Genomic DNA, 24,418 nt, shown 5'->3' with positions numbered 1-24,418 from the left:
CATACCATCATCACAACACCACAGTATTTCAATCGCTATCTCCCCAACTAAAGGATTCTTTTTCTATTCAGTCATAATGTCCTTATACAGTATCCACAAAACACAATTCCATAAACTTGAAGTTCCATTTACCTCTTCACCTTTTACATTATACTTTTTTTCCATTCATCAAACCTTTGCATTTTACTCACTCCACATGGGTGCTTTACCTCACATACCTCTCTCTCTCTCTATTTTGCATATCTTATTTCAAGATTAATCTGATCATTAATCTTTGTTAGCGCACTAATTCTATCACACCATCCAGTGGATGTTTTAATTATATTTTCGAATATCTATTACCTCTTACCAATTTTCACATAAATCAACAAAAAAAATATAAATAACACAATGAAATGGATGTTGTCCCCTCTCAAAAAATTGTGATGGTAATACTCACTTGACACAAAAACGAGTAATCTGGGGTTCTCGTCCGTAATCTGAAATTAATAAAATAAATACTCTGAATATGTATTAGCTTGTACGACTGAGTTCTGAATTAAAAATACATTTTTTTTTTAATTTCCACAACCTTCCATGAAAGTAAATACATTTTCAACGGAATTATAAAAAACTTAGTAATCTATTACAAATATTTTGTGCATAAAATCCTTGAACAGTTATTTAGTCTTATAATAATGTATTCTTTAAAACACTCATATCTTCCATTACTATTAGTGTGCATAAAATCCTTGAACATTTATTTAATCTATAATAATGTATTCTTTAAAACACCCATATCTTTCATTATTATTTGTGTGCATAAAATACTTGAACATTTATTTAGTCTTATAATAATGTATTCTTCACAACACTCATATCTTTCATTACTATTAGTGTGCATAAAATCCTTGAACATTTATTTAGTCTTATAATAATGTATTCTTCACAACACTCATATCTTTCATTACTATTAGTGTGCATAAAATCCTTGAACATTTATTTAGTCTTATAATAATGTATTCTTCACAACACTCATATCTTTCATTACTATTAGTGTGCATAAAATCCTTGAACATTTATTTAGTCTTATAATAATGTATTCTTCACAACACTCATATCTTTCATTACTATTAGTGTGCATAAAATCCTTGAACATTTATTTAGTCTTATAATAATGTATTCTTCACAACACTCATATCTTTCATTACTATTAGTGTGCATAAAATCCTTGAACATTTATTTAGTCTTATAATAACGTAATTTTAAAACATTCATATCTTAAATTACTATTAGCAGTCAATTTAGCATTAAATTAACTAAATTTGCGTGGTTTCAAAGAAACGAAACAGTAAACTAGACCATAAAATGCATTGATTATAAAGATAAAAACAAAATTAAAAACAAAAAAAATATTATCCAAATTCTTCTCGCGCAAAAATTCCACTTAAAGTTTACTGCCCCACCAACGGCACCCTGCAGAATTCATTATCCAATTAACGGAACTGTTTTCGGATAATTGAAATTAATTACGCTTGTTGTCCAATTAAGATTGTTTTTGTCAATTAGCAGGCAAAACACCTCTCATCAACCAGTAATTTCACAACTCTAATCAGAACAAACGTACAAAGCTTATATTGATCGCTCACCTCACTAATCTCAACCGATATTAGGAGAACGTAATGAGGGAGTTACATTTACCATATTCCGAATAAAACCACATGAATTTGGCTAACGACTGTTACACATATCCGTAATAATAGTATAAGATAGGCAAACTACTGTTACATATATCAGTAGTAATTGTATAAGATTGGCAAACGACTGTTACACATATCGGTAGTAATTGTATAAGATTGGCAAACGACTGTTACACATATCAGTAGTAATTGTATAAGATTGGCCAATCAGTAGTAATTGTATAAGATTGGCAAACGACTGTTACACATATCGGTAGTAATTGTATAAGATTGGCAAACGACTGTTACACATATCAGTAGTAATTGTATAACATTGGCCAATCAGTAGTAATTGTATAAGATTGGCAAACGACTGTTACATATATCAGTAGTAATTATATAAGATTGGCAAACGACTGTTACAAATATCAGTAGTAATTGTATAAGATTGGCAAACGATTGTCACACATATCAGTAGTAATTGTATAAGATTGGCAAACGACAATTACACATATCAGTAGCAACTGTAAAAGATTGGCAAACGACTGTTACACATATCAGTAGTAATTGTATAAGATTGGCAAACTACTGTTACATATATCAGTAGTAATTGTATAAGATTGGCAAACGACTGTTACACATATCGGTAGTAATTGTATAAGATTGGCAAACGACTGTTACACATATCAGTAGTAATTGTATAAGATTGGCCAATCAGTAGTAATTGTATAAGATTGGCAAACGACTGTTACATATATCAGTAGTAATTATATAAGATTGGCAAACGACTGTTACAAATATCAGTAGTAATTGTATAAGATTGGCAAACGATTGTCACACATATCAGTAGTAATTGTATAAGATTGGCAAACGACAATTACACATATCAGTAGCAACTGTAAAAGATTGGCAAACGACTGTTACACATATCAGTAGTAATTGTATAAGATTGGCAAACGACTGTTACACATATCAGTAGCAACTGTAAAAGATTGGCAAACGACTGTTACACATATCAGTAGTAATTGTATAAGATTGGCAAACGACTGTTACAAATATCAGTAGTAATTGTATAAGATTGTCAAACGACTATTACACATATCAGTAGCAACTGTAAAAGATTGGCAAACGAATGTTTCACATATCAGTAGTAATTGCATAAGATTGGCAAACGACTGTTACACATATCAGTAGTAATTATATAAGATTGGCAAACGACTGTTACAAATATCAGTAGTAATTGTATAAGATTGGCAAACGACTGTCACATATCAGTGGTAATTGTATAAGATTGGCAAACGACTGTTACACAACAGTATTAGTTGTATAAGATTGGCAAACAACTGTTACACATAACAGTAGTAATTGTATGAGATTGACAAACTACTGTTACGTAGCAGTAGTTATTTTTAAGATTGGCAAACTACTGTTACACATATCAGTAGTAATTGTATAAGATTGGCAAACGACTGTCACACATCAGTGGTAATTGTATAAGATTGGCAAACGACTGTTACACTTATCAGTAGTAATTGTATAAGATTGGCAAACGACTGTTACACATATCAGTGGTAATTGTATAAGATTGGCAAACGACTGTTACACATATCAGTAGTAATTGTATAAGATTGGAAAACGACTGTTACACATATCAGTAGTAATTGTATAAGACTGGCAAATGACTGTTACACATATCAGTAGTAATTGTATAAGATTGGCAAATCAGTAGTAATTGTGTAAGATTGGCTAACGACTGTTACACATATCAGTAGTAATTGTATAAGATTGGCAAACAACTGTCACACATATCAGTAGTAATAGTATAAGATTGGCAAATGACTGTTACACATATCAGTAGTAATTGTATAAGATTGGCAAACGACTGTTACACATATCAGTAGTAATTGTATAAGATTGGCAAACGAATAATACACATATCAGTAGTAATTGTATAAGATTGGCAAACGACTGTCACACATGTCAGTAATAATTGTATAAGATAGGCAAACTACTGTTACACATATCAGTAGTAATTGTATAAGATTGGCAAACGACTGTTACACATATCAGTAGTAATTGTATAAGATTGGCAAACGACTGTCACACATCAGTGGTAATTGTATAAGATTGGCAAACGACTGTTACACTTATCAGTAGTAATTGTATAAGATTGGCAAACGACTGTTACACATATCAGTGGTAATTGTATAAGATTGGCAAACGACTGTTACACATATCAGTAGTAATTGTATAAGATTGGAAAACGACTGTTACACATATCAGTAGTAATTGTATAAGACTGGCAAATGACTGTTACACATATCAGTAGTAATTGTATAAGATTGGCAAATCAGTAGTAATTGTGTAAGATTGGCTAACGACTGTTACACATATCAGTAGTAATTGTATAAGATTGGCAAACAACTGTCACACATATCAGTAGTAATAGTATAAGATTGGCAAATGACTGTTACACATATCAGTAGTAATTGTATAAGATTGGCAAACGACTGTTACACATATCAGTAGTAATTGTATAAGATTGGCAAACGAATAATACACATATCAGTAGTAATTGTATAAGATTGGCAAACGACTGTCACACATGTCAGTAATAATTGTATAAGATAGGCAAACTACTGTTACACATATCAGTAGTAATTGTATAAGATTGGCAAACGACTGTTACACATATCAGTGGTAATTGTATAAGATTGGCAAACGACTGTTACACATATCAGTAGTAATTGTATAAGATTGGAAAAAGACTGTTACACATATCAGTAGTAATTGTATAAGATTGGCAAACGACTGTTACACATATCAGTAGTAATTGTATAAGATTGGCAAATGACTGTTACACATATCAGTAGTAATTGTATAAGATTGGCAAACGACTGTTACACATACCAGAGCAATTGTATAAGATTGGCAAACGACTGTTACACATATCAGTAGTAATTGTATAAGATTGGAAAAAGACTGTTACACATATCAGTAGTAATTGTATAAGATTGGCAAACGACTGTTACACATATCAGTAGTAATTGTATAAGATTGGCAAACGACTGTTACACATACCAGAGTAATTGTATAAGATTGGCAAACGACTGTTACACATATCAGTAGTAATTGTATAAGATTGGCAAACGACTGTTACACATATCAGTAGTAATTGTATAAGATTGGCAAACGACTGTCACACCTATCAGGAGTAATTGTATAAGATTGGCAAACGAATGTTACACATATCAGTAGTAATTGTATAAGATTGGCAAACGACTGTCACACCTATCAGGAGTAATTGTATAAGATTGGCAAACGACTGTCACAACTATCAGGAGTAATTGTATAAGATTGGCAAACGAATGTTACACATATCAGTAGTAATTGTATAAGATTGGCAAACGAATGTTACACATATCAGTAGTAATTGTATAAGATTGGCAAACGAATGTTACACATATCAGTAGTAATTGTATAAGACTGGCAAACGACTGTTACACAACAGTATTAGTTGTATAAGATTGGCAAACGACTGTTACACATAACAGTAGTAATTGTATGAGATTGGCAAACTACTGTTACGTAACAGTGGTTTTTTTAAGATTGGCAAACTACTGTTACACTACAGTAATAGTTGTATAAGATTAGCAAACGACTGTTACACAACAGTAGTAGTTTTTTAAGATTGGCAAACTACTGTTACACTACAGTAATAGTTGTATAAGATTAGCAAACGACTGTTACACAACAGTAGTAGTTTTTTAAGATTGGCAAACTACTGTTACACTACAGTAATAGTTGTATAAGATTGGCAAACGACTGTCACATATAACAGAGGTAATTGTATAAGATTGGCAAACGACTGTCACATATAACGAAAGTATTTGAATATGATTGGCAAACTACTGCTACACAATAATAGTTGTAGATTGGCAAACCACTGTCACACATGAAAGGTAGTTGTATTAGATTGGCAAACGACTGTTACACAACAGTAGTAGTTGTATAAGATTGGCAAACGACTGTCACACACAACAGAGGTAGTTGTATAAGATTGGCAAAAGACTGTTATACAACAGTGGTAGTTGTATAGGATTGACAAATGACTGTCACACATAACAGAGGTAGTTGTATAAGATTGGCAAACGACGGTTTTAAAAGTTCTAAAGGCCTCTCACGAATGGCAGAGGCAAGGGACAGTGACATTGGCCTATCAAGAAGGAAAATGTTCTAGAGACTGACCATATTACATATGATCAGCGCCCAAGCCCCTCTCCACCCAAGCTAGGATCAAGGAGGGCCAGGCACTGGCTGCTGATGACTCAACAGATAGAAATAGGCTCCCCCAAACCCCATCCTTAGTTCACAAGGATGATGAGGTTAGAGCGACCAAAGAAACTAACGAGTTTGAGCGGGAATCAAACACTAGTTTGGCAATGACCAGGTGAGGACGCTACCACTAGGCCACAACAGTAGTAGTTGTATAAGATTGGCAAACGACTATCTCACATATCAGAGGTAGTTTTATAAGATCGGCAAACGACTGTCACACATATCAGAGGTAGTTGTATTAGATTGGGAAACGACTGACACATATAATAGAGGTAATTGTATAAGATTGTTAAACGACTGTTACACAACAGAAGTAAGACTGATTAATAGGTCGTGGGTCATATGTTTCCATGCTGGGGTCAGAGGGCCATTTAGCATTAGAATGATGTAAAAATTAAGAGATGGAAAGGAAGATGAAGAAGGGAAGCAGGAACGGCAATAGTGTAGACAGGAAAGTAGGAAAGTAAGAAATGTATGAGATTATCAACTATGATAGTAGGAAAGTAAGAAATGTATGAGATTATCAACTATGATAGGTGAGTAAGAAATGTATGAGATTATCAACTATGATAGTAGGAAAGTAAGAAATGTAAGAGATTATCAACTATGATAGTAGGTAAGTAAGAAATGTATGAGATTATCAACTATGATAGTAGGAAAGTAAGAAATGTATGAGATTATCAACTATGATAGTAGGTACGTAAGAAATGTATGAGATTATCAACTATGATAGTAGGAAAGTAAGAAATGTATGAGATTATCAACTATGATAGTAGGTACGTAAGAAATGTATGAGATTATCAACTATGATAGGTGAGTAAGAAATGTATGAGATTATCAACTATGATAGTAGGTAAGAAAGAAATGTATGAGATTATCAACTATGACAATAGGTAAGTAAGAAATGTATGAGATTATCAACTATTGTCATAGGTAAGTAAGAAATGTATGAGATTATCAACTATGATAGTAGGTAAGTAAGAAATGTATGAGATTATTAACTATGACAGTAGGTAAGTGAGAAATGTATGAGATTATCAACTATGGCAGTAGTTAAGTAAGAAATGTAAGAGATTATCAACTATGATAGTAGGTAAGTAAGAAATGTATGAGATTATCAACTATGATAGTAGGTAAGTAAGAAATGTATGAGATTATCAACTATGATAGTAGGTAAGTAAGAAATGTATGAGATTAACAACTATGATAGTAGGTAAGTAAGAAATGTATGAGATTATCAACTAAGACAGTAGGTGGGTAAGTAAGAAATGTATGAGATTATCAACTATGACAGTAGGTAAGTAAGAAATGTATGAGATTATCAACTATGATAGTAGGTAAGAAAGAAATGTATGAAATTATCAACTATGACAGTAAGTAAGAAAGAAATGTATGAGATTATCAACTATGACAGTAGGTAAGTAAGAAATGCATGAGATTATCAACTATGATAGTAGGTAAGTAAAAAATGTATGAGATTATCAACTATGATAGTAGGCAAGTAAGAAATGTATGAGATTATCAACAATGATAGTAGGTAAGTAAGAAATGTATGAGATTATCAACTATGATTATCACAGAGGTTTGTTATTATCATAAATATTAGTCATTTGCCTATGCACTATAAAGCAATACCAACCAGTTGTAGCGGTTTCGCGATGGAACACAGTTTTATCTAAAATAGATAAATTTGCACAGTAGGACCAAGATAAAGAATATCACTTTGACATAAAAAACGTTCTAAAATCTATTAATCAAGATTGTAAACACCTTGACAGAAATGCTAATTATATCTGAATTAAGAATTTCACCATCATCATCTCCTCCTTCGCCTATTGACGCAAAGGGCCTCGCTTAGATTTTGCCAGTCGTCTCTATCTTGAGTTTTTAATTCAATACTTCTCCATTTATCATCTCCTACTTCGCGCTTCATAGTTCTAAGCCATGTAGGCCTGGGTCCTCCAATTCTTCAAGTGCCTCGTGGAGCCCAACTGAACGCTTGGTTAACTAATCTCTCTTGGGGAGTGCGAAAACCGTGCCCAAACCATCTCCATCTACCCCTCATCATGATCTCGTCCACATATGGCACTCAAGTAATCTCTCTTATAGTATCATTTCTAATCCTGCCCTGCCATTTAACTTCCAATATCCTTCTGAGGGCTTTGTTCTCAAATCTACTAAATGTATTGGAGATTGCTTCATTGTCATACCATGAATCAAGTCCATAGAGTAACAAGGATCTCACTAAATTGATATAGTCTGATTTTCATATGTAATTTCAGCCGATTTGATTTCCAAATTTTACTTAACCTAGCCAGTCTGATTTTCTTTTTTCAATCTTTCACTAAACTTTAATTCTAAAGACCCTGTATTAGAGATCATAGTTCCTAAATACTTAAATGAATCTACCTCATTAATCCTTTCTCCTTCTCATGATATTTCATCTTCCATTGCATATTTCGTTCTCATCATCTCTCTTTCTGCTATTTATCTTCAGCCCAACCTCGAGTGATATTTCATGCATTTCGGTAAGCAAGCACTGCAAATCCGGTGGTGTTCTGCTAACAATGACAGCATTAAGAATTTAAATATAACTAATTAACTCAATAACAGATTTGTATTTTATTGAGTCTGTGAAAAACTGAGAAATGTTAAATGGCCACCAGTTTCCAAGATAGTACTGGTATTACAGGTGTTTTGTTGTCGAATAAAAGACTAAAACGCACAAGCTAATAGTGCATATCAGATAAGGCCACATTATTAACAGCGGATGATACAAAAACCATATAACTTTTAAATTACCTCGTTAATCAAGACGACATTTATTCCCACAGAATGAAATTCTTTACTTATAAAATGAAAACGAGTTTTATTTATACTCCAATATCAACACACTAATTTAAAGCTTACAAACCTAGTGATAAAAGATAAGCCAGATAACACATAATCAACAAATATGATTTAGCAGTGAAAAAGATATAAAAGATATGATATTAAGCCTATTTTATTGCTGAGATAGAAAGCAGAATGCATCTAATTACATAATATATGTATACATATATATATATATATATATATATATATATATATATATATATATATATATATATATATATATATATATATATATATATATATTAGATTATTATCATCAGCCGTTGCTACTCCACTGCAGGACAAAGGCCTCAGACATGTCCTTCCCTGCAGTGGAGTAGTAATGGACGATGATGATGATATATAATTTATTATTATTATTATTATTATTTTTATATATACTGTATAATATAATTAGATGCATTCTGATTTTTATCTTTGCAATAAAATATGATTAATATATCTTTTATATCCTTTTCACAGGTAAAGTAATCAGTCATGGTCTTTCTATGAGTCTATACCCATAAATTTTCTCAGCTCATCAATCAATCGTCTTCTCTTCCTTCCCCTGCTTCGTTTACAATCCCTAGGGACCCATTCAGTTATTCTTCTTGTCCATCATTATAGGCATTCTTACTATATTATGCCCCGACCATTTGCATTTCTTTTTTTTTCTCACTTGTTAGAATATCCTCTACTTTCATTTGCCCTCGTATTCATGTTGCTCTTTTCCTGCCCCTTATTGTTATCCCATCATTATTCTTTTAACAGTTCTTTGAATTGTAACTAGCTCATGTTCTAAGGCTTTAGTAAGGCTCCAACTTTCTGTTGCATAACTTAATACTGATAGGAGCATCTGATTAAATTATTTTCTTTTTAGAGAAAGTGGCATTTTACTTTTCATAATCTTATTTTGTTTACCAAAAGTCCTCCATCCGATGCTTATCCTTCTTTGAATTCCAGTCTCAAGTCCTAGGGAAACACTGTCTGCCCTAAGTACGTACGTATATTCTTTAACCATATTTAGAGGTTCATTGATAACCTCATTTGTCTTATCTCTACATTTTCATCGAACATTACTTTAGTTTTACTCATATTCATTTTCAGTCCTACATTTCTGTTTTCTCTATTCAAATCTTCCATCATCTTTTGCAATTCATCTCATGATTCACTAAACAGAACTGTGTTATCTACGAATCTACTGTTGTTAAGGTATTTCCCAATAATATTAATTCCTACATTTTCCCAATTTACATTTTAAAAAACGTATAGACCTGTTGTGAATAAGTTAGGAGAGATAGAATCCCCCTGTCTAGCTCCTTGGTTAACCGGAATTCTTTCACTATCTTTATGTAGTTTTAAAATTGCTGTACTTCCTGTATAAATATCTTCAAGTGTTCTAACATCTATTCCTTGTTTTTTATGGGATTTCATAACTACTGAAGATTTCACAGAATCAAAAGCTTTCTCATAGTCTATACATGATATACATAGTGGTTTGTTATACTCTGTTGATTTTTCCATTAGCTTGTTAATTTCATGGATATGGTCAGTTATTGAACAACATTTCTAAAGCCTGCCAGCTCTCTTGGTTGGTTATAGTCGAGCTGTCTTTCTATTTGGCCTAATATCTTTGTACATATTCTATATATTACTTAAGTAAATTTAAAAGGCAGTATTTTTTCAGGTCTTTTGTCTCGTTTTTGTGAATTAGTATGCCGAATTTTTTCTAAGCTCTAGGTATGGAGTACTCTTGCAGATATTTTGTTTAGAGTTCAGCGAGCGTTACTACTAATAAATCTCCTCCATCTATTATTAAATCAATTGTTAAGACATCATCTTCTGCTGCGTTGCCTCTTTTCATACCTTTTTATGCTTTCTTCACTTCTACATACATGTATATATATATATATATATATATATATATATATATATATATATATATACATATATATATATATATATATATATATATATATATACATATATATATATATATATTAAAATACATATATGTATATTTACTATGTAAACATATATATACATATACAGTATATACAAATAAATATATTCGTATTTCCATTAGCAATTAAATTTACATTATTCGAATAGCCTCGAACCAAGAGAATTTTAGTTGTACCTTAAAATTTAATGCACAGTAAAAGTTAAGTAAGATTGACATATGTAATTACAGCATATGTTTACAATAATTTTATAAATACTCAATGCTTATGTACACACAAAATGTAATATCTCTCTCTCTCTCTCTCTCTCTCTCTCTCTCTCTCTCTCTCTCTCTCTCTCTCTCTCTCTCTCTATATATATATATATATATATATATATATATATATATATATATATATATATATATAAATATATATATATATATAAGTATATATATATATATATATATATATATATATATATATGTAGAGAGAGAGAGAGAGAGAGAGAGAGAGAGAGAGAGAGAGAGAGAGAGAGAGAGAGAGAGAGAGAGAGAGAGAGAGAGAGAGAGCCCCCTGTGAGTGTTATTGACCGACACTGACTGATCCTTCCAGTAGCACCTGTTGATTACAGATATTAACCTTTTCATTTTCCAGGTCCTGGAATCCCATGAGCGTCACACGACTCTCTACGAGAGAGTCTCTAAACTGGAAGAGTCTCTCAACAAGAAAACTGAAAACGAGAGGAAACTCGAGGCGGAGGTCTCGAACTTAAGGGCCAAAATCCCAGTGCTGGAAGCCGAGATTCAGACCATCCCAGAGATGAGGAAAGACCTGGCCGAATTTGAGGCGAAAATCGAGAAACTGGTGCACGACTACGAAGCCAAATTGTCGGCGCTGGCTTCGGAGGTCATTCGACTGAAAAAATACGGTGCCAGAAGGAAGGACCTCCAGACGCTCAGTGACGGAAGTGACAATGTCCTCCTAAGAGCTGAAGGTAGGTAATGGCGTGCAAAGAATACTTTGAATACAAATTGCATCTACTGTAGTGTATATATATAACCAGATCCACACACACAGTTTTCAGCACTGCACTTGCACAAGTAACACAGTTCAATGAATTATTGCAAACAAGTTTGTCACCACGGTAAGATTTTCGCTTTCTTTTTACGATCCAGTTCTGTACCATTTAAAGGATGGAGTACTGAATGTTGTACTTCAGGGCTACTAAAACGTTCTAAATAAGCATATATTAACTTACTGGAGGAATTGAAATTGGAAGAATTTGTCGACTGCAAAGAAATATATGAGAATTAACATACATCAAGTTAATAGCTACGAATACAACTGAAATTTGAAATCAGGATACATGTAAGGCAGCAGCAATTTGCCCTAACGAACGGTTGACTAATAGAATGGAGATTTATTTATAGGTAACAGAAAATGGTAACACACACACACACCTTTATATATATATATATATATGTATATATATTTATATTATATATATACATATATATATATATATTTATATATAATATATATATATATATATATATATATATATATATATATATATATATATATATATATATATATATATATATATATACATATATATATATATGAGAGAGAGAGAGAGAGAGAGAGAGAGAGAGAGAGAGAGAGAGAGAGAGAGAGAGAGAGAGAGAGAGAGAGAGAGAGGGGGGGGGCACCTTTGCACGGCCTTTCTATCTAATTGCCGAAACTCAAACATTTGAAAATCATAAATCAATAGTACCTCTCTCAAGAAAGACCAGGAATAAACTGAGAACTAAACACATACTCATACGTCCAATGCAGGAGTCCCCAAAAACGGTATGGACCTCCCTGGACCACAAAAGGGGGCCAACAGATGCCCTAAGGTCAAAAATAGTTTCACCCAAATATGACAATTGTATAAAAAATAAAAATACATAATGAATCATGCAATAGGAGGAAGAACATTTAGTTATGCTGCACCGAGACTCTTCAACGTCCTTCCACTAATGTCAAGAATAGCAAAAATGTGGCAGCTTTCAAGAAAAACCTGAAGACTTATCTTTTTAGAAAGTGTTATAACAGTGACCTGAAAACTATTAAGCCTGAATACAAATGCTAGCGAAATAACTGATAACGATACAGAACAAAATATTAACTGGAAAGAAATTATTTTCACACACCAAGGCCCGCCTGAACAGACTTTATTGTCTGATGGAGGGCGAGAAATAAACCCGTAAAAGTAAAAGTACAACGGTATGCAATCTCTTAATTCAAGATTATAGGTGTTCTGAGAGTCACGGGAAAAATCGCGAGCAGTTCAACTCATCCATTTCCAACCCAAATATTTACCAAGGCTCTCGATCATTAAACATCATTCTCATTTATAACATCAACCAATTGAATAAGATGGTAGGCTAATTAATGTTCCATATTATCGATAACATTTATGAAGATTATTTTTCTCATTATTAATATTATAATTACTATCATTGTCATTATCTTCACTCACATAAAAATGTCTTGTATAGGGAGAGAGAAATAACAAACCATAAAAATGAATATATTACCCAGAACGGTGAAGAAATAGAAGGTAAAGAAATCTATGACCTTATCTACAGAGTACTCATCGTCAATATCATTACAATATTATTTACGTATCTATTTACTCATATTTACATTTAAAAGTCAAGATCATGAAGGGGTCGATGGTAAAGTTTGTGGATCCCTGTTCTTATGTAAAGTAACGACTTTCTTGAACCTGTTGCAAGGACAGAGACAAAATAACTACAGGAAGAGCACTGTTTGTTCAGTTTTGAAAACACTGTTTACGTATTGTCTGTGTACACAAATAAGAAACATATGCTGACTTTGGCTAGTGTCATCAGTTTAAAAAATTGTGTCCCAACTCTGAGCTGTCAGGTTTTCCAAATGAAAAAAAGGCCAACGTCTGATCAACTGCAGCTTTAAAAGCCCAGCCTCACAGTAGAAAAAGCCGAAAATATAGCATTTAAGGCTAACCAATTTCAAAAAGGCCAAATTTAGGTATCCAGCACGAAAAAAAAGGACAAATTTAGAGTTTTTTAGCCCAAAAAAGGACAAATTTAGAGTTTTTTAGCCCGAAAAATGCCAACCTGGCAATGATAATGAAATTGAAATAATAATAATAATAATAATAATAATAATAATAATAATAATAATAATAATAAACTACGTGATTTGATTTATGGATTTGAGTTGAAAAGTTTTGAAGATGCTAAACGCTCAACTTTGCAGTTTGAAGGAAACTATAAGTTACCCAGACGAAGGGCGAAGGGTAATTGAGGTTTAAAGCAAACCGAATTGAAATAGTAGATTTCAGCTAAATTATTTCAGGTTTGGGATTTAGAACAATCTATTTCTGGTACGAATCAACATATCATATATATATATATATATATATATATATATATATAGTTTATATGTGTATATACATGCATGTACAGTATATAAGCTTTTGCAGTATATGAATATTCTGTGTATATATGTATATTTATACGATGTATATATGCATATATATACACAGACATATATATACATACATATACATATATATAATTATATATATATATATATATATATATATATATATATACTGTATATATATACATATATATAATATATATATAAACTATATTTATATATTATATGAATACAGTATATTTGCATGTGTGTACACACACACACACACACACACACAGACACACACACACACACACATATATATATATATATATATATATATATATATATATATATATATATATATATATATATATATATATATATATATAAATACATACATACATACATACATATATAGTTTGTACATACATACATCCCTAAATACAGCTGCCTTCGTATTCTCCCAACTGTTAATAAATGCAAAAACAAATGTAAAATGCATATCACCAAGTTATGGCTTAACCTTGATATTTCATAGAGATTCCAGGTGTGAACAAGATATCTGTCCGCAAGCCACTGTAAATTTTGTTCTTCAAAACGGAATAACATCTTGAAATCACGACCAAGTGTGGGTAAACAGGGCATGTATTGTTTAACATGCCTCACATCCACAAAATCTGCCATCGTCTGAGAATCGGACAGAACAACCTTTCTCTTCGAACTGCAGTCTGCTACTGACCAGACTCAGCTTTTTCGAAGCATATGCTCTTTATATGAAGTAAAGGGTCTCCTTTATGTATAACCATTTACTTTTATGTGATTATAAGGATCTGCTTTTGCTCTAAAAGTAGAAGCTTTTGCTTGAAATGTTTATGAATACAAGTAGAAGGATTTCCTTCATATATTTCGCAAGTACTGTATAAGCATATCCTTTTCTTTATGAATACCGCCCAATGAAAGGTACATTTTTAGAATACTAACTCAATGAAAAGATACACAGCTTAATCTTGAAAAATAGATTGGAAACCTATTGTAACATTATTCGTAAATTTTCACTGAAAAAATACAGTATATATGAAGTTATAATTATGAAATCAATAAGGCAAAGAACTCCAGGCTCATGTAAATGAGATGAACCTGAAAATTCTGTAAGGTGTATCAACCCTGTTTAGCTTTGAAGATACAGTATCTATTGTGCATACCGAATTCCTATGATTTGAACTAGATGAAATCTTGTGGGGAAAAAAAAAAAAAAAAAAAAAAAAAAAAAAAAAAAAAAAAAAAAAAAAAAAAAAAATAAAACACCAATGGTTGTGTCACTTCAAGGAATGAAAACTAAATTGGTAATCGTGGCTGATAAACTGTAAAGCTTTGGATGAGTTCGACAAGTTATTAATAAACCAGGATTTTTCAGACATTTAAATGCAATAGATGGTGAAATGTCTATTATTATTATTATTATTATTATTATTATTATTATTATTATTACTATTATTATTATTAGCTAGGCTACAACCTTAGCTGGAAAAACAAGATAAGCCAAAGGGCTCCAATAGGGCAAATAGCCCAGTGAGGAAAGGAAATAAATTAACTAAATGAAAACTAATAAACAACTAAAATAGAATATTCTAAGAAAAATAACAATAACCAATATTTCATATATAAACTATAAAAAGAGACTTATGTCAGTCTGTTCAACATAAAATCATTTGTGGCAAGTTTGAACTTTTGAAGTACAGCTATAAGAAGTAAAATAATGAAGCATGACTTTCCTAGAAGTAAATGTCGGAAGAATGAAGTTTTTATGATAAAACAAAGTTTTATGAATACTTACCTGGCAGTTATATATATATAACTTAAAATATATATATAACTGCCAGGTAAGTTCTATTCGTAAAAATTAAGTATTTATGATAAAACAAAGTTTTATGAATACTTACCTGGCAGTTATATATATATATTTTAAGCTATATATATATATATATATATATATATATATATATATATATATATATATATATATATATATATATATATATATATATATATATATATATAACTGCCAGGTAAGTCCTATTCGTAAAACAAAAAAATTTATCTTCAGGAGAGTTAGACCCGCATGTAATGAACTGTTATTTTTCAGAGGTAGATATGTAAGTGAGAGTGAGTATACAACCACAAAATTCTAGATAAGGTAGATAAGAGATACTCAGATATGCTATATAGATACTAGGGTGTGCTATATAAAGATCCTGAGAAAATCTTTCAAATTTCCTTGGAAGAAAGTTTTAAATATAGGGGTATACATGAATGCTGTTAATTACTGTTTACAGAAAGTTCTAGGGATCACAAACTCAGAAGCTGATATCTTGATGCTTAACTATTGAAATTAATTAGAATAACTTAAAATGGCTACAATATGTACAGTATTTCTATCACACAAACAGCACTTTATGGGTGGCTATATTAATTTTTCTGTTACGATAAAGGCATGTCAATCACTATTTTTAAATCAGATTAGCTAAACATATCTGTACGAATCCTTTCAACAGAAGCGGGTGCTACATGCATCTCTGGCACAGCAACAACAGTTTTTACAAGCAATAGCCTTCAATAAATGTACAGCTATAACAAAGTGAAGTCACCAGTCTTATGATTCTCATTACAAAGCAATGTTTGACAAGTCGGTGTATACTGCATTGTATCAACATAAGGGAAAAGATATGAAACAGGTTGAAAAATGAAGAAATTAAAACCATATCCGATATTTAGTCAAATTTCCTTTTGCAGTTCCAAAATGCCCTGAAGTTGGTCTAGGAATGGCAGCTGAACGGGTGGGTGAACATTGCTTATATTTTTCCTGGGCAACAGCTCTCAACTGGACAGATGCGCATCGCCAATGTCAGTCACTAGGGGGCGACCTCTCTGCTCCAGAGGACCTTTTGCCTATGAAAACCTTTCTTCATGCAGAATTTGGTGAGTGATTTCTTTCAATTGAAACTATATGCATAACAGAATAGTTAATTGATCCATCTCAACCAAATTTTGTTCTATTTCATGTTTAAAGTCTTTATAATTTTTATTTAAATGGATAAATAACCATCGATGTCATAAAGTACAGTAACTGATCATATCTTTTTATTTTTCTCAATACCTACAGCTCGTGGTCCATCCATATGGTTAGGGGCTTCCTATAACTTGGATGATGAGGGAAACATAACCCACATCAAGGTAGGAAGTAAAGTTATATCTACACCTGGACCATCTCTTGATGCAGCAAAACCTGAGGATGGTCATGATGAGAGCTTTTCCTTTCGCCTACAAATAGAAGAGAGTCCTGATCTTGCCAAAAATACCATAGATGATGCAAGAAGTGCCGGTGATAGTCAGGATGATGAACCCATCAGTGGTGTGTTACCTGATGGAATAGTCCTTCATGATGAGGCTGTGATTAGTCCAAAAGGGGATATAATAGGGGATATAAGTAGATTGTCCCGAAGACTTGGAGGACAGAGGAGTATTTTTGGCCATCTGTCAAAAGAGGAGCTGAACGCAAAGCTTCAGAAGCTATCAAAGGCACCAGTAGTGGATTTCATCCTCCTAGATTCAGCTCAGCACTCTGGAGATACTGAAAATCCTGAGGATGAGTCACATCCCTCTAGTGATCCTACAGAGGGAAATACCTTTCTTGATTCAGGACTTGGGATTCCCACTCTTCTTAATAGTGAATCTCCTCTGATGAGCTCACAAGGAGGGTCATCATTGGGCACTTTCAGAGATGTGAGACAAGTTTTGGATGAAACTTCAGGAACTAGTGCACCTGAAACCAAAGATGATGAAGCCAAGGCAAACTCAAGGGTGAAAATGAACTGTATATTACTTCAGCAAAAAGAATCTTTAGAGTATGAACTAGTTAGTCAGCCTTGCAACGAGCAGCATCGATTTGTGTGTGAAATCTTTACTTCAAAAAACCCAGATTTGAAATTTAATCCAGATAGTTTACTTCACGAATGAGTTTTGTGTAGTGCTTTGGATATCTTCAATGGCAATCATAATAAACAATGTCTGCTGAAGAAAAAATATTAACAACCATTGAATGAATTAATATAAATCAAGTGTTTCAAAACTAACTAAAATAAAAACTGGAAAGTATGAGTCTTTCTGATATACATTTCTTCTATGAACAAAAGATATAGTTTATATATTTTTATAGCTAAGTTATGTTCAAATGAAAAACAATTATTTGAGTAACAAAAACCTGATGGAAAATAACTGAAACCTTCATAATTTTAAGGTGACTAGATTACAGTGCTGTAGACGATAAATTAAGTACTTCTTTAAAAATATAAGCAAATTATAAATGTGAATATATTGTATAAGGATATATATATAAAATCTTTATTTTTACCATACCATAAGTAGGTGTAACATAATTAAGCATAGTTATTATTCAATATAAAACTAACCAAAAGTGAATTATGTGAGTACAGAAAACTCGACACAAATTTCTTAAAATTAATTGAACAACTAAGTCTCCCCATAATTGCCAATTTATAACTGTCATTATCATTACATTTTGAATGTATTCAATTACCATGCAAGTTGTTATAAGTTTTAAATGATTGATATGTAAATAAAACTAACTTACACAGTTTATTTTGCTACATATGACATGAAATGACAAGCTTCATCAGTTTAAGTCAATATATTCACAAAGATATATTTGAGAATCGTTAAAATGGTATTTTCATTTTAAAATAAATTTTTAAATATACTTACCTGGTGGTTACATATATATAGCTTTATCCCGCCAATTCGTCGCGCGCATGGCAGAAATTCAAAATTCGTCACAATCGCCGACAGGTGATCATACATGTGCTCCCTCTATCCAGGTACCTGGAACCATTCCCATTTGTCCTCAGAAATTCCATGCCCCTGTTTTCAGAGGGGAGGAGGGAGGGACCTTTTATATATGTAACTACCAGGTAAGTATATTTAGAAATTTATTTTAAAATGAAAATACCATTTTTAAATGTGTAACTTCCCTGGTAGTTACATATATATATTGACACCATTGATGGTGGGTTAAAAACCGCAACACCGTCGGGAATTCGTATAATTATTAATCGCTACAAATTAGCTGTACCAATAATCTGGTTCATACCTGATATGGAAGCTGGCTTCATACTTTTCCTGCCTCATTTGCCTGCATTCTTTGAGAGACCCAGCGATCCACCAAGGGGGCTGTAGGAAGCCTCTGTGGGGTTGTCACACGGTCCTTGACCTTAGCATGACTAGACCACCACCCTTGCTATCCTGGCATAGCCATGGACAAAGATCTGACCACCTGACCCAATAACACACTAAAAACACACTCCATAAAACCTAACTCAGGCTTGCATCCCAGACTGTGGAATGTTGTAACAACCTTCACAGACAACCTGTGAGATCAAGTTCAAGAAAAAGCAAGGGTATATAAAATAAAAAAAGGTTATAGGTTAGAGGCAGTAGTACCCTCTCCAACTACGGCGCCGGAGGCAACGTACGGACCCAGGGAACAACAATTCTCATATTGGGTCTGTACCTCTTTAAGGTAACAATCTGCGAAGATTGACTTGCTTCGCCAGAATGTCGCTTCCAAAATTGATTTCATAGATTTGTTGTGTCTTACTTCATGTGCTTTGACTTTGAGGATTGGGAAGCTTTTCTCGTCACAGTTCTGGTGAGCTTCCCTTATTGAATCCTTTATAATGAACGCCAGTGCATTCTTTGACAAGGGTAACGAAGGTTTCTTCACCGAGCACCAGAGGTTATCTGCCTGTCCTCTCATGTTTTTGGTCCTCTGCAGATAAAATTTTGGGGCCCTCACTGGACAAAGGCCTCTCTCCTTTTCCCGTCCTACTAAATGAGATAACCCTGGAATGGTAAAGGATCTGGGCCATGGCTGCGAAGGATTCTCGTTCTTGGTGAGAAAAACTAGTTGTAGAGAGCAGACTGCATTCTCTCCATTGAAGCCTACATTTTTGCTAAAGGCTTGCAATTCTCCTATCCTCTTGGTTGTTGCCAACGCAACCAGGAATAGGGTCTTCTTAGTGAGATCCTTCCACGAAGCCTTGTCGAGAGGTTCAAACCTGCTCGAGGTTAAAAACATCAGGACTACATCCAAATTCCAAGAGGGGGTTGGGTTGTCCTTCCTCTGACCTTATGAGGTCCGAGAGATCCTTGTCTCCTGACATGTCAATATGTCTGTGACGGAAGACGGAAGCTAGCATGCTGCGGTATCCCTTGACGGTTGATACTGCTAGTTTCTCTTGTGTTCTTAAATGTAACAGAAAATCTGCCAGTTGAGTTAGAGAGGTACTGGAAGAGGAAATGTTGTAATTCTGCACCATTCCCTGAACACGTCCTACTTAGACTGGTACACCTTGATTGTGGACATCCTCCTCGCTCTCACGATTGCTCTAGCTGCTTCCCTCGAAAAGCCCTTCGCTCTTGCCAGTTTTTGAATAGTCGAAAGGCAGTTAGATTGAGAGCGAGAAGATTCTAATGGTATCTCTCTATGTGTGGCTGTCTGAGTAGATCGCTCCGACAAGGTAACGATCTGGGGGTGTCTACTAGCCACTCCATCACTTCTGTGATCCAGGGTCTCATGGGCCAAAACGGAGCTATCAAGGTCATGCAGGCGTTGTTCGACTCTCTGAACTTCTTCATGACTCTGTCTAGGATCTTGAATGGGGGGAAGGCGTACGTGTCTAGACCTCCCCAATCCATGAGGAAGGTGTCCACTGCCACTGCTTCCTGGTCTGGGACTGGAGAGCAGTAAACCGGTAACCTCTTTGTTCTCTGCGTCGCAAAGAGGTCTATTGACGGTTCTCCCCACAGATTCCAAAGCCTGCTCCACACCTCGTGATGTAGGGTCCATACTGTCCTGAGAACCTGTCTTCCTCTGCTGAGAAGATCTGCTCTGACATTCTTCTCTCCCTCTATGAAGCGGATTATCAGAGTTATATTTTCCGCTTTTGCCCACAGTAGGAGATCTTTTGCTGCCTCGTAAAGGGAATCCGAATGAGTGCCTCCCTGTTTCCTGAAGTAGGCCAATACTGGTGTTGTCTGCGTTCACCTGAACTAACTTGTTCTGGATTTCCTCCTGGAAGTGCATTAGCGCTAGATGAATGGCCACCAGTTCCTTCACGTTTATATGCCATTCCTTCTGATAATCTTCCCATAGACCCGAGATCTCGCCCTTCCCCAGTGTTGCACCACACCCCACGTCCGATGCGTCTGAATACAACACTAGGTCGGGGTTCTTCTGTTGAAGTTCGAGGCCTTCTAGCAGTTTGTTGGGGTCGTCCAACCAACTCAACTGATTCCTGATTCCCAGAGGGATCGGAATTCACGTCTCTAGGTCTTGGTCTCTTGTCCAATATCTTGACAGATGGAATTAAAGTGGATGTAGATGAAGTCTTCCCAGGGATACAAATTGCTCGGTCGAGGAGAGGGTCCCCAGCAGACTCATCCATTCCCTCACTGAGCAGGTCCTTCTCTCTAGGAAGAGCTTCACCTTTCTTAAGCATTCTAGAATCCGTTTCGGGGCTGGAAAAGCCCGAAAAACCACTAACTGAATCCTCATCCCCAGGTAGATGATGTCTTGTGGAGGCATCAGTTGTGATTTGGCCAGATTTACAACCAGACCCAGCTGTTGCGTCATGTGATGTGGAAGCGTGCTGGCGCGTTGGCGAGCGTGTGAGCGCTGGGACTGGAACCACGCGTGGGCGCACTTCGCGCGAAACTCCAGGAGGGCGCTGCGAGTCCAGAGAAATCTGTGAGCGCCTGTGCGCTAGCGTAGGAACCTCTTGAACTGCGCGCGATGAGGCAGGAACCGGGGAGATCGTTGGCGCGTAGTTGTGCGGCCAGAAGATATCAGCGAGGGTGCAGAACCAGAGAGATCGTCGGCGAGGAGGAGAAGGAATAATCTCCTTGCCTGCGCCCATATCCGGAGATCGTGGGCGCGTGGGTGAACGTTGAAGCGCATTGCGCACATCAGGAAAGGGCGCGCAGATGTGTGCTGGCAAGCAGGCGAATGTGGGAGTTCAGCGAAGAAATAATCTCCCTGCCTGCGCCCAGATCCGGAGATCGTAGGCGCGAGGGCGAACGTTGGCGCGCATTGCGCACATCAGAAAAGGGCGAGCAGATGTGCGCTGGTGAGCAGGCGATCGGGGCGTTCAGGAGACCGTTGGTGCACATGGTGCGTAGCCGCACAGAAGGTCTCAGAAGAGTTGGCGATCAGGAGATCTACAGCAAGACTCAGCTACAGGAGGTCGCTGGAGTGTTGATTCAGCAGAAGTCTGGTCCACAGGAGAGCGTTTGCGAACGCGCAGGAGAACGAGGTTGCACAGGTAAAAACCTGGCAGTAAAGGGACTTACTCACATTGTGAGATAAGCCCTTTGCCCCGAAGGGACCGGTGCTCGATGGAAAACGGGGTGGAGTGGCGCCCACTGCGCATCTGCGTCCAGGAACGGAAATGGAAGACAAGAAGGTCTGGCAGGTGTCGGAGATCGCAAACAATCTGCCGAAAGGTCTAGCGAAGCAGCTGCAACGGTCTGTTCTCGTCGAGGAGGATTCTCTGCGGCTGAAGATGAAGACGACCACGGGCAGGAGCACCATCATCAGTCCTCCGAAGAGGAGTCTCTGTTAGTGAACTTCCCCGAGGGGGAGAGACACTCGCAGGAGAGACCGTTGGACTCAGCTGCCCCCTCGAAGGATGTTCGGAGGGGGGACTGAGCCTTCAGCAACATCAGCAACAACAGCAGGGGAGTCCTCCGAAGAGGAGTCTCTATGATTGTCCTCCCTCGCGAACGAGAGAGGTGAACACTTCGTAGAAGAGACAAGAAGAACTGATAAAGGCGCCCCTTAGGGCCGTTGGATCAGCAAGCTGACCATAAAGAGCAACCCTCCGAAGAGGAGCTCCTGCAGCTGCTCAGCCCCTTGAGCGTAGCTGCAAGTGCGACCGCTCAGCACCAAGAGCATAATCGCACGAATTCCATGGTCCGGCCTTGCAACCGCTCAGCCCCTTGAGCATGGTTACAAAAGCGGTCGCTCAGCACCAAGAGCATAACCGCCCGAAGACCAGGAAAAAACCAACCAGGAATTATTAAGGTAAGAGAAGTTGCCCCCCCCCCCCCCCTGAAGGGGAAAAAACTCATACCTGGGGAGGGAACCTCCCTCGGAAGGGAAGATACCCACCCATGTAGGCGAACCTCCTGAGCGTTCTAAATGAACTAAGGAGCTGACAGTTGTCACGGGAGAACTTCTAGGAGAAGGGAACACTCCCATGACGAAGTCGTGGAGAGCAGGCGGCAACAGCAGACTCCCCAGGCCCAAACAGGACAGCTCTGCTATGTTGGCACATTAGGCAAACGAAAAACTAGATAGTTAACTGTGAAAAAAAATAAATAAATAATTAGTTAACATTCATTCCCCCGGGGGATCTCCGAAGAGGAACCCCGAGGGAAAAGAACATAAGAATTACACACCAGGAATGCGCCCTCCTCCCCCACTGACACTCACGGGAAAGGGGGGATGGCGGAGAACTGTAAAAAAAACAGAATTATAACAATTATAATTATGTAATTCATCTAAGAATGTTCACTAATAGTAAGAACGAATGAACCCCGAAGGGAAGCGTTCTACACAGAAGCTGAAAAGTTAACAAATACAATTAGATTTGATTAAAAATAATTGAGACAAAATAAACGGAGTAGCAACTCAACCCGCAACGGGAAGGAAGCTACCGTAATACGTAGTAGTGATAAAAGGGTGAACGACCTCGAGAGAGAGAGAGAGAGACCGTAGTCAAACTAAACTCCCATGAACCTACGCTGATAGTCCAAGTTTCCCGTAGGGAAGAAGGAACAGCGGAGAAAACAGATTAATAAATAAAGTCCAGCGATGACGATTCCCCACGGCGCCCGAGAATCAGAAGCCGAAGGGAGGACCGAAGGACCAAGGGAGAGATCGCGACCCATGAAATGTCACCGTGGGGGCCTGGAATCACACGGAGATGTTGTCGCACACTACACACACACACACCACAAACACTGAAAAGGAAACTTACTGTATTTCTATACTCAAATATATACATA

The 24,418-nt window shown here is 35.7% G+C and overlaps 1 protein-coding gene and 1 long non-coding RNA gene across 6 annotated transcripts in view; one reads left to right on the top strand and one right to left on the bottom strand.

Moving 5' to 3' along the window:
* Positions 1-18,894, top strand: part of LOC137629457 (uncharacterized) — a 32,596-nt gene extending 13,702 nt beyond the window's left edge. For all 5 annotated transcript variants that reach the window (XM_068360765.1, XM_068360764.1, XM_068360763.1 and 2 more), the window contains exons 3-5: positions 11,471-11,810; positions 17,066-17,251; positions 17,436-18,894. In XM_068360765.1, coding sequence (XP_068216866.1) covers positions 11,471-11,810; positions 17,066-17,251; positions 17,436-18,289 — 1,380 coding nt within the window. In that variant the 3' untranslated portion in view covers positions 18,290-18,894. The remainder of the gene's footprint in view (positions 1-11,470; positions 11,811-17,065; positions 17,252-17,435) is intronic.
* LOC137629458 (uncharacterized) overlaps positions 1-24,418 on the bottom strand; it is a 118,706-nt gene that overhangs the window by 59,172 nt on the left and 35,116 nt on the right. The window contains exon 2 of the long non-coding RNA XR_011041513.1: positions 440-479. This is a non-coding gene — a long non-coding RNA (uncharacterized lncRNA). The remainder of the gene's footprint in view (positions 1-439; positions 480-24,418) is intronic.

The sequence above is a fragment of the Palaemon carinicauda genome, chromosome 37, assembly GCF_036898095.1.
Source record: "Palaemon carinicauda isolate YSFRI2023 chromosome 37, ASM3689809v2, whole genome shotgun sequence".
In the NCBI taxonomy this organism is placed as follows: domain Eukaryota; kingdom Metazoa; phylum Arthropoda; class Malacostraca; order Decapoda; family Palaemonidae; genus Palaemon; species Palaemon carinicauda.
The sequence above is the reverse complement of the archived record's forward strand: the minus strand, read 5'-3'. Positions and strand labels throughout refer to the sequence as shown.